Source organism: Equus przewalskii, chromosome 1 (assembly GCF_037783145.1).
Source record: "Equus przewalskii isolate Varuska chromosome 1, EquPr2, whole genome shotgun sequence".
NCBI lineage: Eukaryota > Metazoa > Chordata > Mammalia > Perissodactyla > Equidae > Equus > Equus przewalskii.
In genome coordinates, this window is record NC_091831.1 from 56,840,767 (window position 1) to 56,860,081 (window position 19,315).

Sequence of the window (19,315 nt, forward strand, 5' to 3'; positions counted from 1 at the left end):
ACCATTTAAATATTGAGCTTCTAACACTTACCTTTTTTAAAGGTCACACATGTTTTTATTTTCCCAGGATAACCCTATTCTTTAAGCCATAAAAGTATAAAATGTTATCAATGAAAGTAGCCCTTCTAAAGCAGGCTAGTTTTTCAAATCTTTTATTTGGTTTATAAAACATTGCAGGGTAGAAGAATTACAATCACAATTCCTTGGCACCGTGATAGCATTATTGTGGTAGTACTGGCTAGATGAGGGAATGGTATGTGAAGTTTATTAAGATAAATACTTTCTGTGAGGGGGCAAACCTTGAAAAGTAAGAGTATAGGTTCGCAATCTCAAGGTAGAAAATTGAAAGTTTTGTAACATAAAATCCTAAATTAGTATAAATAGTTTTTAAATAAGAGCCCAAACTAAACGGAAGAAGTTGTATTGCTGTCATAAAAGCTTGCCTCCAGAAAGCCCAACTCAATGGCAATACATCAGTTTTGAACAGAAAAGAATTTAAATGACTAGAAATCATGATTTGTTGAATGAAACCAGCCTTGGAATTTAAGCAAAACCACATTTTAAAATTTGTTCTAAGCACAGTAATAAAAAACACCTAGTATTCGAAATTTGTCATTTTTGATTATTTTCAGCAATCATAAAAATGTTAATCCATACCAACAATACAAAACAGTTCAAGAATATAATTCATATCTCTTGAGAACATTTCTATCAGAGCATTCAAGAAAGACCATCTAAATCTGTATGTCACTTCTAACTGAAGATCTCAAAAGCTGACTGGATTATGAAGAAAATCTTCAAGTAAAGTATTGGTTTCATACTTTGGCAATTGGAAACTAAATAATTTTAAACATTAATGGAGGAAAGGATCCTGCAGAAGAAGTGCCATTTTAGGGGGAAGGGCATAGCCATGATTAATTCACTAAATATAATGCTCTTAGGAGAAATGTACAATTCCTATAATGATGTGTTTGAAAGCTCCACAGACTTTAAAGTGCATGGCTGAAATTAGACAATTACAAAAACAATTGTAGGATCCCAAGTAGTGATGCTATTCAAATGATTAATTATACAAACGTAACTTACTTTTTACAGGTTAAATTCTTGGTATGCTATAAACAATATTAACGGGATTAGTGTTAAATATTGAGTCATGCTTGAAAGAGTTCAAGTATGTTTTTCATGGCAGGGCTGAGACCACCATCTTCATCTGTTCAAGACCCTGGTTTAGAGGTGCTCAGTATATGGTGAGTTTTTTACTCTCTACTTACACTGCAGTGGTAGACCACTACAATGTAATATTTCCTGAAAGTTACTGGAATAGAAATATAATACAAAATTTCCTAAATTAAGTCTGTCATATCAAAGGCAAAGTTTAACTGCATTTTAGATTTCTCTTTTAATGCTTAGAGGAGAATCAGTGAGCCTGTGATCCCGTTACTACTATTTTTCTGGGGAAGGATTTATGTCTTCAGCTTTCAAAAGGGGTGTGAGCCCTCCCTAAAAAAATTTAGCAATTTATCACGTGGCATATGGAAAGATCCGCAAGTAACTTGAGGTAAAAGGATGATGGTTTAACTTCCTTTCAAAATAATAAGGAAAAAGTTGAGGCAAAATAATCTCTCTTTAACCCTCTGTATATAAAAGGTATAGTCATGTGCCACATAAAAGCACATAAATAAAATTAGAAGCCACAGATGCACCAATACTTTTGGACTCGCATCCTGTCAATGACAGACTGCATATCTTTTGTTGGCACATAAGATTAATACCGGATAGCCTAGGTGTATAGTAGGCTGTACCATCTAGGTTGCCGTAAGTATACCTGATGTTCACTTGACAGTGAAATTGCCTAGTGACGCATTTCTCAGAATATAGCCCCATTGCTAAGTGATGCGTGACTGCATCAGCAAGTACAACATTGATTTTAGAGGAAGAAGACCAAAAGGGAATTTTCTAGGATAAAATATTGGCCTTTTCTAATGCAAAAATCGGCAAAGGAAGCGGAGGAGAAAGGGCAAATAAATATAGTCAGGTTGTTGAAATCTTATCAAGCTAATGAAAAATCTGTTGAATTGGAATATTAAAACTTGTAAAAAGTTCTGTGCATTTCTCATCTTTCTCTGAGAACTGAGAAGCTTTAAAGTGCGTTAAGAAAGTTACAGGCACCATCAAATAACAACATGACCATCTGGAGAATAAAACAATCTGAAGCCCTATTTTTCAGAAGGCCTTTACAAAATAAGGCAAATGTGTTAGCTATGCTCTCTGGCCTTTGAATGGCATTTTAAGATGATGATTACATCAATTAGGAGTTAGGCTAAAGTTAATTTAAAGCATGTCCCATTTAAAATTCTTTTTGAGTAACAATGGGGAAGGAAATATCAAATTATACAACTTATAATTCCCATGAGTTGAATATGTGGAAGATAAAACTGGTACCAATACTGTCTGAAAGCTGCTTAAGAAGGGCTGTCTGGATATGTTGTATACACACATTCATAACATTCACTGTAGGCATATGCTTTCATACATAAGGATTTCATTCTGGAGCCTTAGGGCAAATTAGATGAGCAGCTCTGAATCAGCAATGCATGACAGGAATCACAAACCCGTACTGGCTTTGGTGAAGAAGGCAAAGGCAGTTCGTTGTCAGAGCAAGCATTACAGAAAATTTCCCCACAGTTTCTACAGTGGTGCTATTAAATAGAAAAATCAAAAAACTTTATGAATAAAATTAGAAGCCATAGATGTACCAAAACTTTTGGACTCACTTCCTACCTCACTTACCTTTCTCTTAGACAGTGAGAATTCCTTTTCACAAAGTTTACAATGTGTTGCTTCTTTGTCTTTCAACCAAACCAGTCCCTAGTAGGAGGAAAAGTGTGAATATTAATAAATTGATAACACTAAAGATTATGTGTGAAAACATTTTTGACCAAGAACATTTTATAGGAATATATATATAGTTGAAGAAATAAAAATGAGTCCCTTTCTCACAGAGGTGTTCTAAAATACTTGCAAAGGAAGTAAGTGTAGAATTTGCTTCAAAATAATCTGTAATGGAGAAAGGGATATGAGTTGAATCTTAAATAAAACAAGATCACCATATATTGATAAATATTGAAACTGGTAGTAGTACATTTTACTCTTCTCTGTACAATTGTCTATGTTTGAACTTTCCATGATAAAATGTTTCTAAAAATATAAAAAAATCTATTACTGATGGGGATTCTCTTTAAGAAAAGAACCTTAAAGATTATCTGGTGCAACGTTTAGGGATAAATTTTCATGATGTGAAAGGCATATGAGTTTGGCATTATTTATACCTTATATGCAGCAAGTCCCTAAAATTTTAAGAGAATTTGAAAATCAGATGTTTGAGTTCATTATTTTAAGGAAGACTTCACCTTAAAGTTAGTTTTACACGGCTATTAATTTCCCTCAAGTTTATGTAACTCAAAAATTTAATAGCTACTGTGTAAAATATAGTAGAATAAGTAGTCTTACGCAGGCAGGAGTTAACTTGATACCTAAAGTTTCTAATTTGACCCATTCTTAACCAACCAAGATCTTTGCTAGAAAGAACATTTTTTCCCTACAAAAGCAACTTTGTTAAATGCTGCCAGTTTTATAATGCAAAGACCCAGGCGAAGGACGAGTCCTCAGTATTTCTGATTAATCTCATCATACGTTCCTTTTTAAAACAGCCAAGAGTAAGTCACATTGTCGCTCCTTCCAGAGACCCAAGTATAACTGAATGTAACTTGGGTAATGGAGAAAGTGCCACCTATAAAGTATCTCTGGGGCATAGGGACCTTTATCACCTAATGAAAGAAAAATTCTCCAAGCAAAAAAGCCCACAGATACATTCCCAAAAACCTGAGTTTTCTTAAAACTATCTGACAGCAGAATTCTTTGAAGAAAAAAGAAGAAAAAAGGACTAAGCATTCACAGATCAAGATCATAAGGTTCATTTCAGTATTTTTGTTTCACAGTCTTGACAACTAGCAGATATTATCTCACGTAGCAGAGGTCAGACAAATAGTGTTGGATTACTGCACTTGAGGCAGTCTAAGCCTCCTTAGAACACAGGATTGTAAGAAGTAAGGCTTTAACAAATTTTTTTTAAAAAGTAGATAGCTCATATTAGACTGACACCAGCAAAGAATCAGATGGCTTGAACTGTGAAAATTTTTTTAAAGCAAGATGGATCCTTAAAAGTAATCCAACTTGATGAACACCATAAAAAAGTAAAGTGATTCGGCAAATGTCCCAAAACCACCGAGTGGAAGCAGCTTTGTTTCCTGCCCAGGTTTATCTGTAAAGCATCGAGAGCCTGCTGTGACGCAGATTTCCAAGCAGCATCATTAGGTTCAGAAGTAAGCTTTCTGACATCAGTGCTGGGCCTTCCAGACTTATTTTAATTTGACTGAACTTATTCTGCTCCTCTCCCAAAGAGAAAAGCTGTACACTGTAGGGTAAGTGTAGTGTGTCAGCTGGAGGAGACCTCAGAGATCAGCATCCACAGGTTTCATCTTACAGATAAGAAAACTTGGGGTCCAGAGACAAAGAGAACAGATTAGTGGCTACCAGAGGAAAGGTGGGGGGGGGGGGGGGTGGGCACAAAGGGTGAAGTGGTGCACCTACAACACGAATGACAAACATTAATGTACAACTGAAATTTCACAAGATTGTAACCTATCATTAACTCAATTGAAAAAAAAAAAGAAAAAGAAAACTTGGGGTCCAGAGAGTTGAAGTTGCTTCCTCAAGTAAACAGGTGTTTTACGAGCAGGGCCAAGATTAGAAGGGAGGGGCAGCCCCAGGGCCGAGGGCTTGGGTTCACGTGCTCCGCTTCGGCAGCCCAGGGTTTTGCAGGTTCAGACCCTGGTCATGGACCTAGCACCACTCGTCGGGCCATCCTGGGGTGGCGTCCCACATGGCAGAATTGGAGGGACTTGCAACTGGAATATACAACTATATACTGGCGGGCTTTGGGAGGGAAAAAAAAAAAGATTGGCAACAGATGTTAGCTCAGGTACCAAGCTTTAAAACAAACAAAAAAAAGACTAGAAGGGAGCAAGCTATTGCTCTGCAAATGGCTGTTCTCTGTGCCCAGTTCCAGAATATCAGCCACGCAACTTATAACCCCCAGAAAGGATGTTAGAGGATCCTCTGGAGAAACTCAGCTGCCCCAAAGCAAATTGCTGTAGATAGTAACATTTGAAGAGGGTACCCAAAAGTCTGCTAGTTAATAGATTGTTCTATATGGTAAAGCCTATCAGTCTGTAACAACCCACCCCCATTGACCCAACCAACACACACATGGCTTCCACCAAGAATTTTTGTGCCTTTTACTGAAATTGGAGGATTATCCAACATTTGAGGAACGACTTGAGTATGAGGTACCTCAGCCTAAGAAACACCCTGAGAATGGAATTAAGAAGAAACACAGAATCATAGGAGCAAAAGAAAACTTTAAAGGAACTATAATGAATATCCTCAGAGATAAAATAACAGGATACTATTTTAAAAAGGAAAAGTGAGCAAATAAGAGCCTGCTAAATATTAAAAACATGAGAGTAGAAATAAAAAGTCTCGCAGAAAGTTGCACCTGAATCTAGCCAAGCCTTTAGATTTAACTTCCAGTTTACAGTCAATAAGGGGATAGAGGAACAAGTTTAAGAATACTACGAACAAGCAATCAAAATCCAGAATGTGAGAAACTCTGTAGCTGTCCCAGACCCATCAAAACTGGTCAACAGTAAGGACAAAAAAAGAGAAAATCATGGGACTGGCCCAGTCGTGTAGTGGTAATGTCCGCACACTCTGCTTCAGCAGCCCAGGGTTTGCAGGCTTGGATCCTGGGTGCAGACCTATACACCGCTCATCAAGCCATGCAGTGGCAGCATCCCACATACAAAAAATAGAGGAAGATTGGCACAGATGTTAGCTCAGGACCAATCTTCCTCACCAAAGAAAAGAAAAACTCAAGTCACATATAAATCCATTTTCATACATTTAAAAACAAAGAAATATAGATAATATTTTGTTAAAAATAGACATGAATGATAAAACTATGAAGAAAAACAACATAATGATTAACACAAAATAGAGGATTGTTACTATAGGGAGAAGAATGCAATCAGGGAGCACATATGTTCTATTATATGCAATAGTAGAGAATATGCCAGCGTTTTTAAGATGCACTGTATGTGTACTCTTGTATACATGATATATTTAACAAAAATATTTTACAGAGTTTGAATAATGAGAGTTGGGCAGACATCCCTAGCCATCTCCTTAAAAAGTGGAAAAGCAGAATAAAGGCATATGCAGATGTGCCAATTCTTAAAATCTTTATCTTCATTCACCATTTTCCAGGAAGCTACTGAAGGATGCATTGCCCTAAACAAGAGAGTAAACCAAGAAAGAAGTTATGTGGTTCAGGTAACAGGACTCTAACATAGGAGAAAGATATAGGGGATTCTAAGAATGCAGCAGAAAGAAATGTCAGGACAGAGGTCAGAACAGACAGGAGCAGGAGAGCAGAGAACTCCAGGAGGGATGACGCCATGGAAAAAAGAAAGAACTAACCAATTACCTGATTCATTTTACCACGTGAAAAACTATCAATAAGTATTTTATAGAGGTGTTTGAAGGTATAAGAAAACTCAGATGGTCAAATACAACTAAAATTTAAAAAAAAAGGTTACATATTAATTCCAGAGGAAATAAAAAGTAGTTCAAGAAAGAAAATATAATCACTGTAAACTACCTGGCCCAGCAAAGAACAATATTTAAATAGTCATAATAAAGAACATACAGTAAATGAATTCCACAGAAACTTTTACTTAATTATACTGGGAGGACAGTGACGAGAAGACCGACCAAGCTGAGAGAACACAACTCATCTGCCGTGCTGAGCAGGCAACAGACAGGTCTAAACCAGAGAGGTCTTGAATCAAGAGCGAAGCGTATATATGTACTGCATATTATTTAGAAATAGGGGGATAGGGGCCGGCCCGGTGGCTAAGTGGTTAAGTTCGCACGCTCCACTTCGGTGGCCCAGGGTTTCACCGATTTGGGTCCTGGGCTCGGACATGGCACTGCTCATCAGGCCATGCTGAGGCGGCATCCCACGTATCACAACTAGAAGGACCCACAACTGAAAATACACAACTATGTACCAGGGGGCCTTGGGGAGAAAAAGGAAAAATAAAATCTTTAGAAATAGGGGGATAAATCCCAAAAGAAACAACTAAAAGAACTGAAAGTAGCTCCCTTCGAGTGGCAGGAGCTGGAGTTGATAAGGGAGAAGGGGGTGAAGAACAAGAGACCGTTATTTTTTTTTTAAGTCTTAGCACTATTTGACTTTTTAAATTATTTTCATGTAACACTCTGACAAGAAACAAAATGCCTTCTGTCACGGAAGTACTCACAAAGAGACTTTTCTCCTGTGTTGTAGAAGGCATTCTCGCATCTAGACACATTCAGAACCATATACTGATAAATTGTACCAATCACTTTCACATATATTAACTTACTCGATACTCAAAGCAGCCCTATGTAAAACTATACACCTATGTCAGAAGAGGAAACAGACTCCATGAGGATATGTGACTTGCTAAAGGTCAAAAACTAATACTAGACTGGCATAGGAACTCAAGGATTCTAATTCAAAGGCAATTTCACTCTATCATGCCACACTTTGTAGGAAAGTGGACAAAATTATTTCCAAGGTTATTTCCAGTATGAAAATTATTAATAATGTGACTCTAAAGGTCTAAGGAAGAGGTGAAGCCCCATCATCCCAGCTCCCCATTCAGTGCTTCTGCCAATGTACATCCCTGGGATTCAGTAATACCTTAGATTTATACAGGGCTTTACTTTATTGGATACTTTCACATCTGTCTATACCTTCCTATTTGAAGAGAACACTTTCTACTCACCTGCAATGCTTTATTGGCTTCTTTTATATCTTCTATTTTAAGTTTTGATCTAAAAAGATTACAAATAGGTCCAAATTTCAGTACACATATTTAAATACAGAACATTTAGTAATTCATTAGAAAGGTACTGGTTTTTCACAGAATAAAAAGTTGTATTTACTAAATGATTCTAATGACCTTTGGTTAGTTGGATTATATTTTATATTTTCCTATATTTTCTAAATGTCCTAAAGCAAAAATGAACTTTTCAAATTTAAAAATTGCTTTTTTAAGGAAAGAATATTGGCCTTTCCATGTGGTTATGGCAATATTAACAACACTGTCATTTATTGGAGGCTTATCGTGTGCCAGACACTATGTTATAATAAAGCTTTGCATGCATAATCTCATTTAATCTTCAAAAAAATCTATTTTAAAGATGAAGAAAGTGAGGCCTGATGAGGTTTAGTCACTTGTAAATAAAGTGTATGGAAATATATGACTGTGTATGGCATGAAAACGGCACAGAGAAGGATAAAAATAAAAGAATATAATAACTGTGATACAATGACACTATAGGAAAACAGCCATAAATTATATAAGCCTCTGATAATCATGAAACCCCTGCTTTTGAGGGAAAAAAATGTATAAGTTTCTTTATATGGAAAGAATCGCATTTACAGAATACTGTATTTAGAAGAGTCCTGGTGATTTCTTTTTCTAAACTAAAAATTCTTGTTGGAATTAAAGTCTCAAGGAGGATAAGGGAAAAACTGGTATCATCCTCCACGTATTTTAAACTGTTAGCCATTATAGTACAGATATATATTAATTAGTCTAGATTCTCTTTCTTGAATATTCCATCCTAATATTTCATATGTTCCATGTTTTCTTCAAATATGAGTAATTTAAGTTTCAGTTCTTTAATCCTCAAATTAGATACTCTATCTACAATTAGAATTTGTTCAGAAAAATAAACAACATGTAAAGGCCTTCAAAATCTATCAAAAATTCTCTTTATAAGAATCCTTCAATAAGACACCAATAAGAGCAAAAATATTTCATTTTTAAAAGTATTTTTCTAATTAAAATTAATCATTTACATTTAAAATCGCAGGTTCAGAATGGAGAGTAATTTTCAGATCCAACCTGCTCATCTTACAGACAAGAAAACTGATATTCCGATTGCAGTGAGGAAAGGCACTGTGCTAGGCTCCCATATTTATTCTCAGTTAATTAGGAAAAGAACTCTTTGGGGATTTTATAACTCTCCAATTGACAAATGGAGACATGGGCTTAAAGGAGTTAAATAAATGACCCTAAGTCACACAACTGGTAAATGGCAGATTCCTCTTATTCCCGTGAGTGATATTAATACTAATTTTTTAATTTAGTTGTAACTTGAAAATGCAGATCTCAAAAGGTAAATTTAAATACTATTCTTTTTAACAAAATTAAATGTTTCATATTATTCTACATGACCTCTCCACCCCCCACCCCCCATTTTAAATAACACCTAAATGGTCTACATTAAAGCCTTTTAAAGCCAGTTCTGGTAAATTAAGAGCAAAGGTTAAGAAGTATTGGTCCAACCTCAGTCTCTCATCATCAACAAATTTTTAAAGAGATATTCATCATCCTGTGAATTAGGGAGGAATTTCTTTTTACTTAATTTCCATCTGATAACATCATCATGGGAGTAGGAGGATGAAGAGGAGGAGTAAAAGTGTTTCAGCAGATAAAGTGGTAATTCTTGTCACTGCAGTAGAGAACTAGAGTGGAGAAAGGATAAAATAGGTTGTGTCTCAAAATTGGCACTACTCATGTCTTAGGGACTATGGTCTCAGAAGCAGTAAAGGAAAACTAGTAAGTCTGCACCACAAAAATTCAAACATTAGCAATGAAAAAAACATACATATCATAAATGAAGTAAAAAGACAAGTGACAAACTGGGGGAAAAAGGTGTACACTGTGTACAATAATTAATTTACAAAGATCCCGTAAGAAAAAGATGAGCAACCCATCCAAAAAATGTGCAAAGGATATGAACAGGCAGTTTACAGAAAATAAACTGCTAAAACAAATGGAACACAAATAAATATGTATGCTCAGCCCTGCTCATGTTTAAAGAAACAAATCAAAATAAGATTTCAACCATCAGACTGGCAAATACAGGCACTCTCTCCTACCACTGGAGGGGTCTAACATTGAGGTGGAGGGTAATTTGGCACTATCACAACTTTTAAAGCACATTCCTTTTGGCCCAGCAATCACCTCTAGGAACTTACTCTTCAGATATATACTCATTAAAGTATACCAAGATATATCAAGATGCAAATACAAGGATGTTCACAGCAGTAGTATTTATAATATAAAGAAAAAAATTAGAAATAGTTTAAATTATAGCACATCCATCCTATGGAATATCTTTATGTACTGATATGGAAAAACCTCTAACATATTTTTAAGTAAAAAAACCCCATAAACTTCAGAAGAACATGCATACAAGTGGAGCTACACATGCATACTCCTTAGGTATGCAGTTGGCATACAAGTGGAAAATTTAGTAGTCAAAATAACTCCTGAAAATTCCTTTAAACAGCCCATAGAGTTCAGTATAGGACTGTGGAGTACATCCAATCTTCACTAGTAATTTTCACGCAAACTAAAATCTGAGACACAGTGAACCAGACTAAAGGAAAAAACAAGTCTGAATTCGGCTCTCTGGACATTCAAATGATCATGCCTTTAATACAACTATAAAGTCTCTAGTACTGAGTGGGAGATGAGTGAAAAGTAATACACATTCCTTGTTCTACTATTCTAATCTGTTTTAATATTTAACCTTTATGATCTTAATAAATATATTACTTTTTGTTGTGAGACTGTTCACTGTTGAGTCCCTAGCACTTAGGCTAGTGCCTGGCACATAGTAGAGACTCAAAAGGCATTTGTCAAATTAATAAACAGGAAATAAGGTAATAAGTACTTAGCATAGGGTCTAGCTCAAAGCACTCAATAAATGGATGCCAGATGAAAATTGAAATCTTGCTTATCAGAATCACAATACAAATTGTTCTTTGAATTTGTAGAAACAAAAACAGTTTTATCTTTTGTGTGTGTGTGTGTGTATGAGGAAGACTGACCCTGAGCTAACATCTGCTGCCAATCTTTCACTTTTTGCTTGAAGAAGATTGTCGCTGAGCTAACGTCTGTGCCAGTCTTCCTCTATTTTGTATATGGGACACCACCACAGCATGGCATGATGAGTGGTGTGTAGGTCCATGCCCAGGATCCAAACCTGCGAACCCCAGGCCACCAAAGTGGAGCACACGACCTTAACCACTATACCACTGGGCCAGCCCCAGTTTTATCTTTTTGAGAGCTGATATTTCCCTTTGTGATTTTAGTGAACTGTTCTTTCCTATGCCCTTGGAAATTGGTCTCAAGACTTCTTAATGGAATGTCATCTTTAGCAATTAAGTCTCCATTCTAGTATGATTTCTACTGAGTTTAATTTTTATAAAAGATATATATGCACATATATATAACTAATCATATCTATATTTATGATGAGATGCTCACATATAGATTTGTTCTGAGGTTAGCTAACTTAGGGATTGATACTTGGGAGGAAGGAGGCAAATTTTTTTTAATTTTATACCTTTTTGTGCTAACCATATAAAATATCAAAGGGATTTATATAGGTGATAGGAGTATAGTCATTACATGTAGCATTCTTGCTTTTACTCTTCTGTATTAAAAAAAGTGACACTAGGGCCGGCCCGGTGGCACAGTGGTTACGTTCGCACGTTCCGCTTCAGCAGCCCGGAGTTCACTGATTCGGATCCCAGGTGTGGACATGGCACTGCTTGGCAAAGCCATGCTGTGGTAGGCATCCCATATATAAAGTAGAGGAAGATGGGCACGGATGTTAGCTCAGGGCCAGTCTTCCTCAGCAAAAAGAGGAGGATTGGCAGCAGATGTTAGCTCAGGGCTAATCTTCCTCAAAAAAAAAAAAAAGGGACACTAGGGGCTGGTCCCATGACTGAGTGGTTAAGTTTGCACGTGCCACTTTGGCAGCCCAGGGTTTCACTGGTTCAGATCCTGGGCATGGACCTAGCACCACTCATCAAGCCATGCTGAGGCAGTGTCCCACATAGCACAACCAGAAGGACCTACAGCTAGAATATACAACTATGTACTTGGGGGTTTGGGGAGAAAAAGAAGAAGAAAAACAGATTGGCAACAGTTGTTAGCTCAGGTGCCAATCTTTAAAAAAAAAAAGCGCCACTGTTTTTTTTCTAAATGTGGATGTAGTACATTCACCACTAAATTAAACCTTCCAGAGCTTACCCCAGATACTTAGCAATATGTTCAATCAGGGCACAAAAATGAAGCTGCTAACCCAAAACACAGACCACACAGAACAAGGAGGAAAATGTAAGAAAGACAGAACACCACTTCTCCTCCTTGTTTTACAGGAACCCAACAACACTTCATTGCAATAGAACCGACCACACTGCATGAAGTTAAGCCCTAACTCCAGATGGCATAGAACACCCTCCCCTTCTCCCAATATTGGTGGCTCCTTCTGAAACAGTATGAAAAAGATCTCTTCAGATACTTGGAAAATTTGACTTCTGTTGTTCTGAGGAAAATACATTACATGAGCTTCCGAATTCTCTGATTTGAAGAAATTAAACAAGAGTCTTAGCTTTTATCTCCTGGAAAACATTTAGAGCCAAGATCTACTAAAATGAACATAACTGTAAACAAAATCTCTCCAATCTACAGTCTTATTTGTTAATCTTTAGTTTTTGTTTGCTTTTGTTTTTCTTTAATAGTTCATACCTTTCTTTTCTACATTTAAACTTGTCTCCCTATTTGGTTTGGCACACTCAGACCTTTACAGAACACAACTACTTAGTCGAAGGAAAAAAGAGAAATTACTCGCTAAGTTTGTTCCCAAGTTCTTGAAGAGCTTGCTCCTGTTCATGATATATTTTTTTCAACTGCTGATTTTCATCCTGAAGGTTAAGGAACTCCTTCAAAACAATAAAAGAAAATGCAATTTAAAAGAAAGAAACAAGAAACTCCACATCATATACACACCATTAATTAAGAACACATATCCTTTAGCATTCTATAAAAAACAAAACTATATGTCCAAAGCTCTTTTATAGCCGCTCTAGCAATATCAACTATTTTCCATTCATTTAATCTCCTTACTGATAGTTTTAAAGATGATTCGTATATTCTTTTTCCTTGGTATAAATGTAAACTATGGTTTAATTCTCTTTTTAAATAACAACTTTCATCAAGATGTAATTTTTAAAGTTTTACCACCATTTACTTTTTTAAGAGTAATGATTTGTTGGGTCTCATTTCTAAGATGAGATAAGGCATCTTTCTCCTTTTGAAGATCTTCCTGCAAAGTCTGCCTCCATTCCTTCTCAATCTTCAAATCAGTTTCCAATTGCAACCTTGAATGACAAACAATACACAGAAGCTCAGTGCTATTTCTCAAAGGACAGTTGTAAGTATTTAAGAGCATCTTTTTAGTTACTTTCATCTTTGTAATGCATTTCCTTCAGTTATTTTCTTTCATAAATATTTTTTGGTAAACAAGTTCAGCAGCACAGGGTTTTGTGATCCAAAAGTATCAGTTTATTTACCAACCACAAAAACTCCTTGCTAAAGAATAATTTACGGCATTTATTAATTCTGCATACATAAAGGCTGTGTAAGCATAGAAAATGCCTGGAAGGGCACACCATGCCAATAAAACTGGTTACTTCTTGGAAATGGAACCAAGGAGAGAAATGTGGGGTTTTAATTATTTATATTTCTGTGCCATATGAAAAATTTTACAACAAACTAATGAAAAGTACCATTCTGATTTAAGAATTACAGTAGCCACTAAATCAATTAAACGTTAGTAACAGAAAACTCAGCCCCGGCACAAAGTGCTACTTTCCAGATGACTGTTGGAAGCTGACCAATTACAGGACAAATCTAAGACCAAGGAGATACTGGGAGAAAATCCACACTGCCTGGAATTGCCAGTTCACATTTGAAACCACTATTTCATCATTCTAACATTAAGTGCTAGCTGGCAAAACAAAAGTAGTCAAATTCCTACATTTTAGGATGACCAAAAATAATCATTTCAATAATTATTGCTCATAAGTCGGTATAACAGGTGAGGCATACACTAATAATGCTACAGTTTCTATTACTTTATATTTTAATTGCAATATTATATCATAATATTGAACATATCACAATATTATTTTAATATTTGTGTTAATCTTTTGATTACTTTTAATTGTTTCCTTATAAAGTTAACATTGCCATTTACAGCTACAATATTTTTCAGTCACGTAAATTTTAGATTTTTTTTTTGAGAAGATTAGCCCTGAGCTAACATCTGCTGCCAATCCTCCTCTTTTTGCTGAGGAAGACTGGCCCTGAGCGAACATCCGTGCTCATCTTCCTCTACTTTATATGTGGGACACCTGCCACAGCATGGCTTGACAAGCGGTGCCATGGCTGCATCCAGGATCCAAACTGGCAAACCCCACACAGAAGAGGAACGTGTGAATTTAACCTTAGCTGTGCCAACAGGCCTGCCCACCTAAATTTTAGATTTTATAATTCAGGTTGAAGAGAAGAGACACCTCAAAATGGAATTTACAAATTGTTGATAAATACTATCTCACTACATTTTTGAAAGGAATACAGAGCGACAAGTCTATGCTACTAACACAAGTAACCAAAGTACAGAGTGCCTTGTCAAGTGGCCTCATCATCCAGAATCAGAAAAAAGTGAGTGAAAAAGCAAAGGAGAAATTTTGTTTTTAAGTTATTGTAAATATATTGTCAAAACACATGTTGACCACCAAAGGCAGAGACTATAAAGGAAAAATATAACTATATAAACATTTTAAATGTCTAAATGAAAAAAAACACTATAAATAAAGTTTAGAAATAAACAATAAACTTAGAAAACATTTTCACTATATGTGAAAGACCCAGAGTAAATACATAAAGAGCTCTTACAAATAAATATTAACAAGCTAAACACCCCAGAGGAAAAAATAGATGATATGAACTGGCAATTCACAAAATAAAGAAATACAACAAAAGGCTGTCACTAGTAATCAAAGACACGCAAACTCAACAAAGCACAATTTTTCAGGCTAAAGGATTCCTTTAGGTTAACTATGATATGATGGTGTAGACCTACATTAATTGATATGTTACAATGTCCAAGATGTAGTAAACGCAATAAACAAAATACTAAAGAGCATGTAGCATGATCTTCTTTCTAAAAAATACAAAAAATATGCATACCAAAAAAAAGGATATTCATCAAAATATTAAAAACAAAGTGATCTCTAATTTTTATTTTCTTCACATGGTTCCATATTTTCTTATGTTTGGCCAACAGTATATAAGATTTTCATAATCAGAAACCAATAAAGTTATTTCCATTTTAGGGGGAAAATGGAATTTGTTTTTCTTGGACAAAGACCCAATCTGCCCATTTCTACAGAAACAGTTCCAATTTTTCTGAGCCATTGGGAATTCCCCTGATCTCCAAATTGTTAACATCTTCATGCGCTACCAAAATGGCAACTGAGAGACAAAATTACTATCATGCTTTCAGCAGGGGCAAACATCTCTCTGCCGCTGTGCCCAATCTTCCTGAGTAGCTTAGCCCCGCAGGGAAGAGCCAGGTCCCTGAAGCATTATTTGGGTCATGCTTTGGGCAGAGATCAAATAGCTGCATCATTGCACAAAAAATATCAGATATGTCTTACCTAACTTTAGTCAAATTCTAGGAAAGTGATTCAACAACAGAATACCAGGGTTTCAAGATTGTATTCTAGAGCCTGGGAAAGTGTTCCAGTCTTGCTTTTCACGTTTTTCATTTGGCAGGGTGCAGGAACCTAAACAACAAAGCTCTTGGCACCATTAATAAACTTGATGACTTAAATGCTCACTGTGATTTTTGTTGCCACGGGAGACCTGAAAGTGTTGGCTGTCCTTTTGTAAAAGTCTTAAAATCAAGAGAAAATGTGTGTTTGCTGAGTGTTTTTGTTTTGGGGGGTGGGTTTTAGTTTCACAATGTACAAACGATGCATGTTATCAACCAAGGTAATATTCCCTGGCCTAAAGCCTTATTCTACACACCAATTTCTCAAAATGTTATTTTTGTGGTAGATTTAAAAGGAACTTAGAATTCTGGTTCTGGACAAGATGGAGTAAACACATTTCTACCTATCCCTCCACCTAAGTACAGTTCAAAACCCCAGACATTAAATACAAACATAAGAAGATTCTAAAAGGGGGAGAGAAGAAGGCAGACCAGCTAGGAACCCCAGAACTCCAAGGGATAACATGGTGATGGGTTCCCTCAGGCTTCTCTGCCTCCTATACAGCTCAGACTGGGTGGCAGAGAAGCCCATAACGCACAAACGGCAATGGGCACAGAAGAAAAAAGCCCCAAGAAAAGCCTGCTCTCTCTTACCCAACAGCTAGGAAGAGGCAGCCTAGCAGGGACATTTGGTAATTATGAAATAAATCACAGTTTACTAAGTTGAAATCATTTGTTTTAATTTAAAGTAATTATGACAGAAACCCTTCTGACAATAAATGCCCTATTCCAGCAAAACACCAGAGGAAAAAACCAAAGGGCCTCCAACCACTATCAGCAAAGGCTAAGTGGGGAGCCCAGGTTTCCACCCTCACCTGGCAATAAATGAGGTGTCCTTCTCAATTCCCATCGCGGTAGTATCCGAGGCCAAATGGGAAGCCTGAACTTTCACCACCACCCAGCAGTAAAGAGGTGTCTCTCCCCTTCCACCCCTTTGGTATTAGTGGAGGCTACATGGGGAGCCTACCATTTTATCACCATGCATCAGTAATAAGGCATTTCTCACCTTCCCCACAGTGTCAGCAAAGGGCAAGGAGGGAGCCTAGATTTCTTCCCCCGCCTGGTAGTAACGAGGTATCTCTCCCTCTCCCCTCCAGGATAGTGTCAGCAGAGACCAAGGGGGAAGCCTGGACTTGCACTCCCACTTGATGGGAGCAAGGCAGCACTCCCCTGCTCCACAATGTCAGTAGAGACTGAGTGGAAAGCATAGATTTCAATCCCTGCCCAGTAGTTAGGCACCCTTCTCCATCCCATCCAGGATGGTCCTGGGCTTCTACTCCAATTTGGTAAAAACAGCCAGTGTGTACATTCTCCTGTGTGGTTTCAGTGGAGGACAGCTAAAATATAAGACTTAAATAAATGCAGTCTCATAATTCCCAAAATTTCCAGAATACAATCGAAAAACACTCATCATACTAAAACCCAGGAAAAATCTCAACTTGGATGAGAAAAAACAATCAACAGATGCCAACATGTCAGATAATTCCAAATTATCTGAGAAGAATTTTAAAGCAGCTATAACAAAAATGCTCTCATGACCAGTTAAGAACATGTTAGAAGCAAATAAAAGAAGAGAAAGTTCTAGCAAGCAAGCAAGCAAGAAACAGAGAGAGAGAGAAAGGAAAGAAGGAAGGAAACATAAAGAGACAAATGGAGAGGCCAGCCCTGTGGCCTAGCGGTTAAGTTCGGCACACTCCACTTTGGCAGCCCAGGTTCAATTCCCAGGTGTAGACCTACACCACTTGTCAGCCTCCATGCTGTGGTGGTGACCCACACATAAAATAGAGGAAGAGTGACACAGATGTTAGCTCAGGGCAAGTCTTCCTCAAGCAAAAAGAGGAAGATTGGCAATAGATGTTAGCTCAAGGGGAATCTTCTTCAGCAAAAAAAAGTCCATAAATAAGAAATAAAGAGTCAAATGCAAATCTCAGAACTGAAAAATACAATACTCTCACTGGATGTGCTCAATAAGAGGATGAAAATGATGAGAAAAGAATGAATGAACCTCAAAACAAAACAAGAGAAGTTATCCAGTCTGAACAACAGAGAGAAAACAGACTCAAAGAAAAAAAAAATGAATTGAGTGTCAGGGACCTGTGGGAGTACTAAAAAAAGAACATTCATGTTATCAGAGTCCCAGAAGGAGAGGAGAAAGCAGGTGGAACTGAAAAGATATCTGAAGAAATAACAGTGGAAAAATTTCCAAATTTGGCAAAGATAAACCTAAAGATTCAAGAAGCTGACCAAAGCCCAAAGAGGATAAATCCAAAGAAAGACTCTTGTGAGTAATTAGAGGATCAATCATTCAAATGACAGTCTATTTTTCATTAGAAACTCTGAAAACCAAAAGAAAGTGGCACTTTCCAAGTGCTGAAAGAACTGTCAACTCAGAATTCTAAGGCTATTCTGAAAATATCCTTCAGAAATAAAGGTGAAATCAAGACCTTCTTAGACAAAAGAAAACCAAGAGAACTTGTTGGCAACAGACCTACCCTCAAGAATGGCTAAAGGAAGTTCTTCAGACACAAAGAAGGAAACTTGGAACATCAGGAATGAAGAAAGAACAATAAAGACTTTTCTAAATTATGGTTAATGATTGAAGCACCAACTATAACATTGTCTGATGTGGCAACCTCTACTGTGTCATGTAGAGGAAATATTTAAGCAAGTTATATAATAAAATGGAGAGGGGTAAAAAGACCTAAGTAGAAGTAAGGCTTCCACACTTCACTCAAAGAAATAAAATGTTGAAACTAGGAGACTGAAAATTTTTAGATATGTAATACAACATCTAGAGCAACCACTAAAAATTCTATACAAAGAAATACATTCAAAAACACTTTAGGGGCTTGCCTGATGACCAAGTGGTTAAGTTCGCACACTCTGCTTCAGCGGCCCAGATTTTTGCCAGTTTGGATCCAGGGTGCGGACATGGCACCACTCATCAGGCCATGTTGAGGTGGTGTCCCACATAGCACAACCTGAGGCACTTACAACTAGAATATACAACTACGTACTGGGGGGCTTTGGGGAGAAGAAGAAGAAAAAAAAAAAAGAAGACTGGCAACAGTTGTTAGTTCAGGTGCCAATCCTTAAAAAAAAACAAAACACTTCAGATAAATCAAAAAAGGAATTCTAAATAATGTTCAAGTAACCCATGGTAAGGGAGGAAAAATGAAATAAAGGAATGAAAAACAGAGAAAAAATAAAACAGCAGACTTAAGCTCTAATATTAATAATTACACTAAACATAAATAGGCTAAATACATCATTAAAAGAGAGACTGGCAGAATGGATAAAAAAACATAAATTATAAGAAACTCACTTCAAATATAATGATAAAGATTAGGCTGGAAGTAAAAATTTAGAAAAATGGAAACATTAATCTTTTGTTTAGTACATGAAAACATTAAAAGAAAATAGGAGTGGCCATATT

At 36.6% G+C, this 19,315-nt stretch overlaps 1 protein-coding gene across 22 annotated transcripts in view; it reads right to left on the minus strand.

Annotated features, from left to right (window-relative positions):
* RUFY2 (RUN and FYVE domain containing 2) overlaps nucleotides 1–19,315 on the minus strand; it is an 85,264-nt gene that overhangs the window by 41,149 nt on the left and 24,800 nt on the right. For 14 of the 22 annotated variants that reach the window (XR_011523918.1, XR_011523914.1, XR_011523903.1 and 11 more), the window contains exons 14-18: nucleotides 13,291–13,420; nucleotides 12,888–12,982; nucleotides 7,956–8,004; nucleotides 2,791–2,868; nucleotides 137–2,699 (exon numbers count right to left, since the gene is read on the minus strand). Coding sequence is in view for 9 of the 22 variants with exons in the window: in XM_070564010.1 (XP_070420111.1) it covers nucleotides 2,556–2,699; nucleotides 2,791–2,868; nucleotides 7,956–8,004; nucleotides 12,888–12,982; nucleotides 13,291–13,420 (496 nt within the window). In the remaining 13 variants the exon portion in view is untranslated. Of the gene's footprint in view, nucleotides 1–136; nucleotides 2,700–2,790; nucleotides 2,869–7,955; nucleotides 8,005–9,527; nucleotides 9,707–12,887; nucleotides 12,983–13,290; nucleotides 13,421–19,315 lie in introns of those variants that run through there. The other 8 variants (XR_011523902.1, XR_011523915.1, XR_011523904.1 and 5 more) reach the window with 3 other exon arrangements.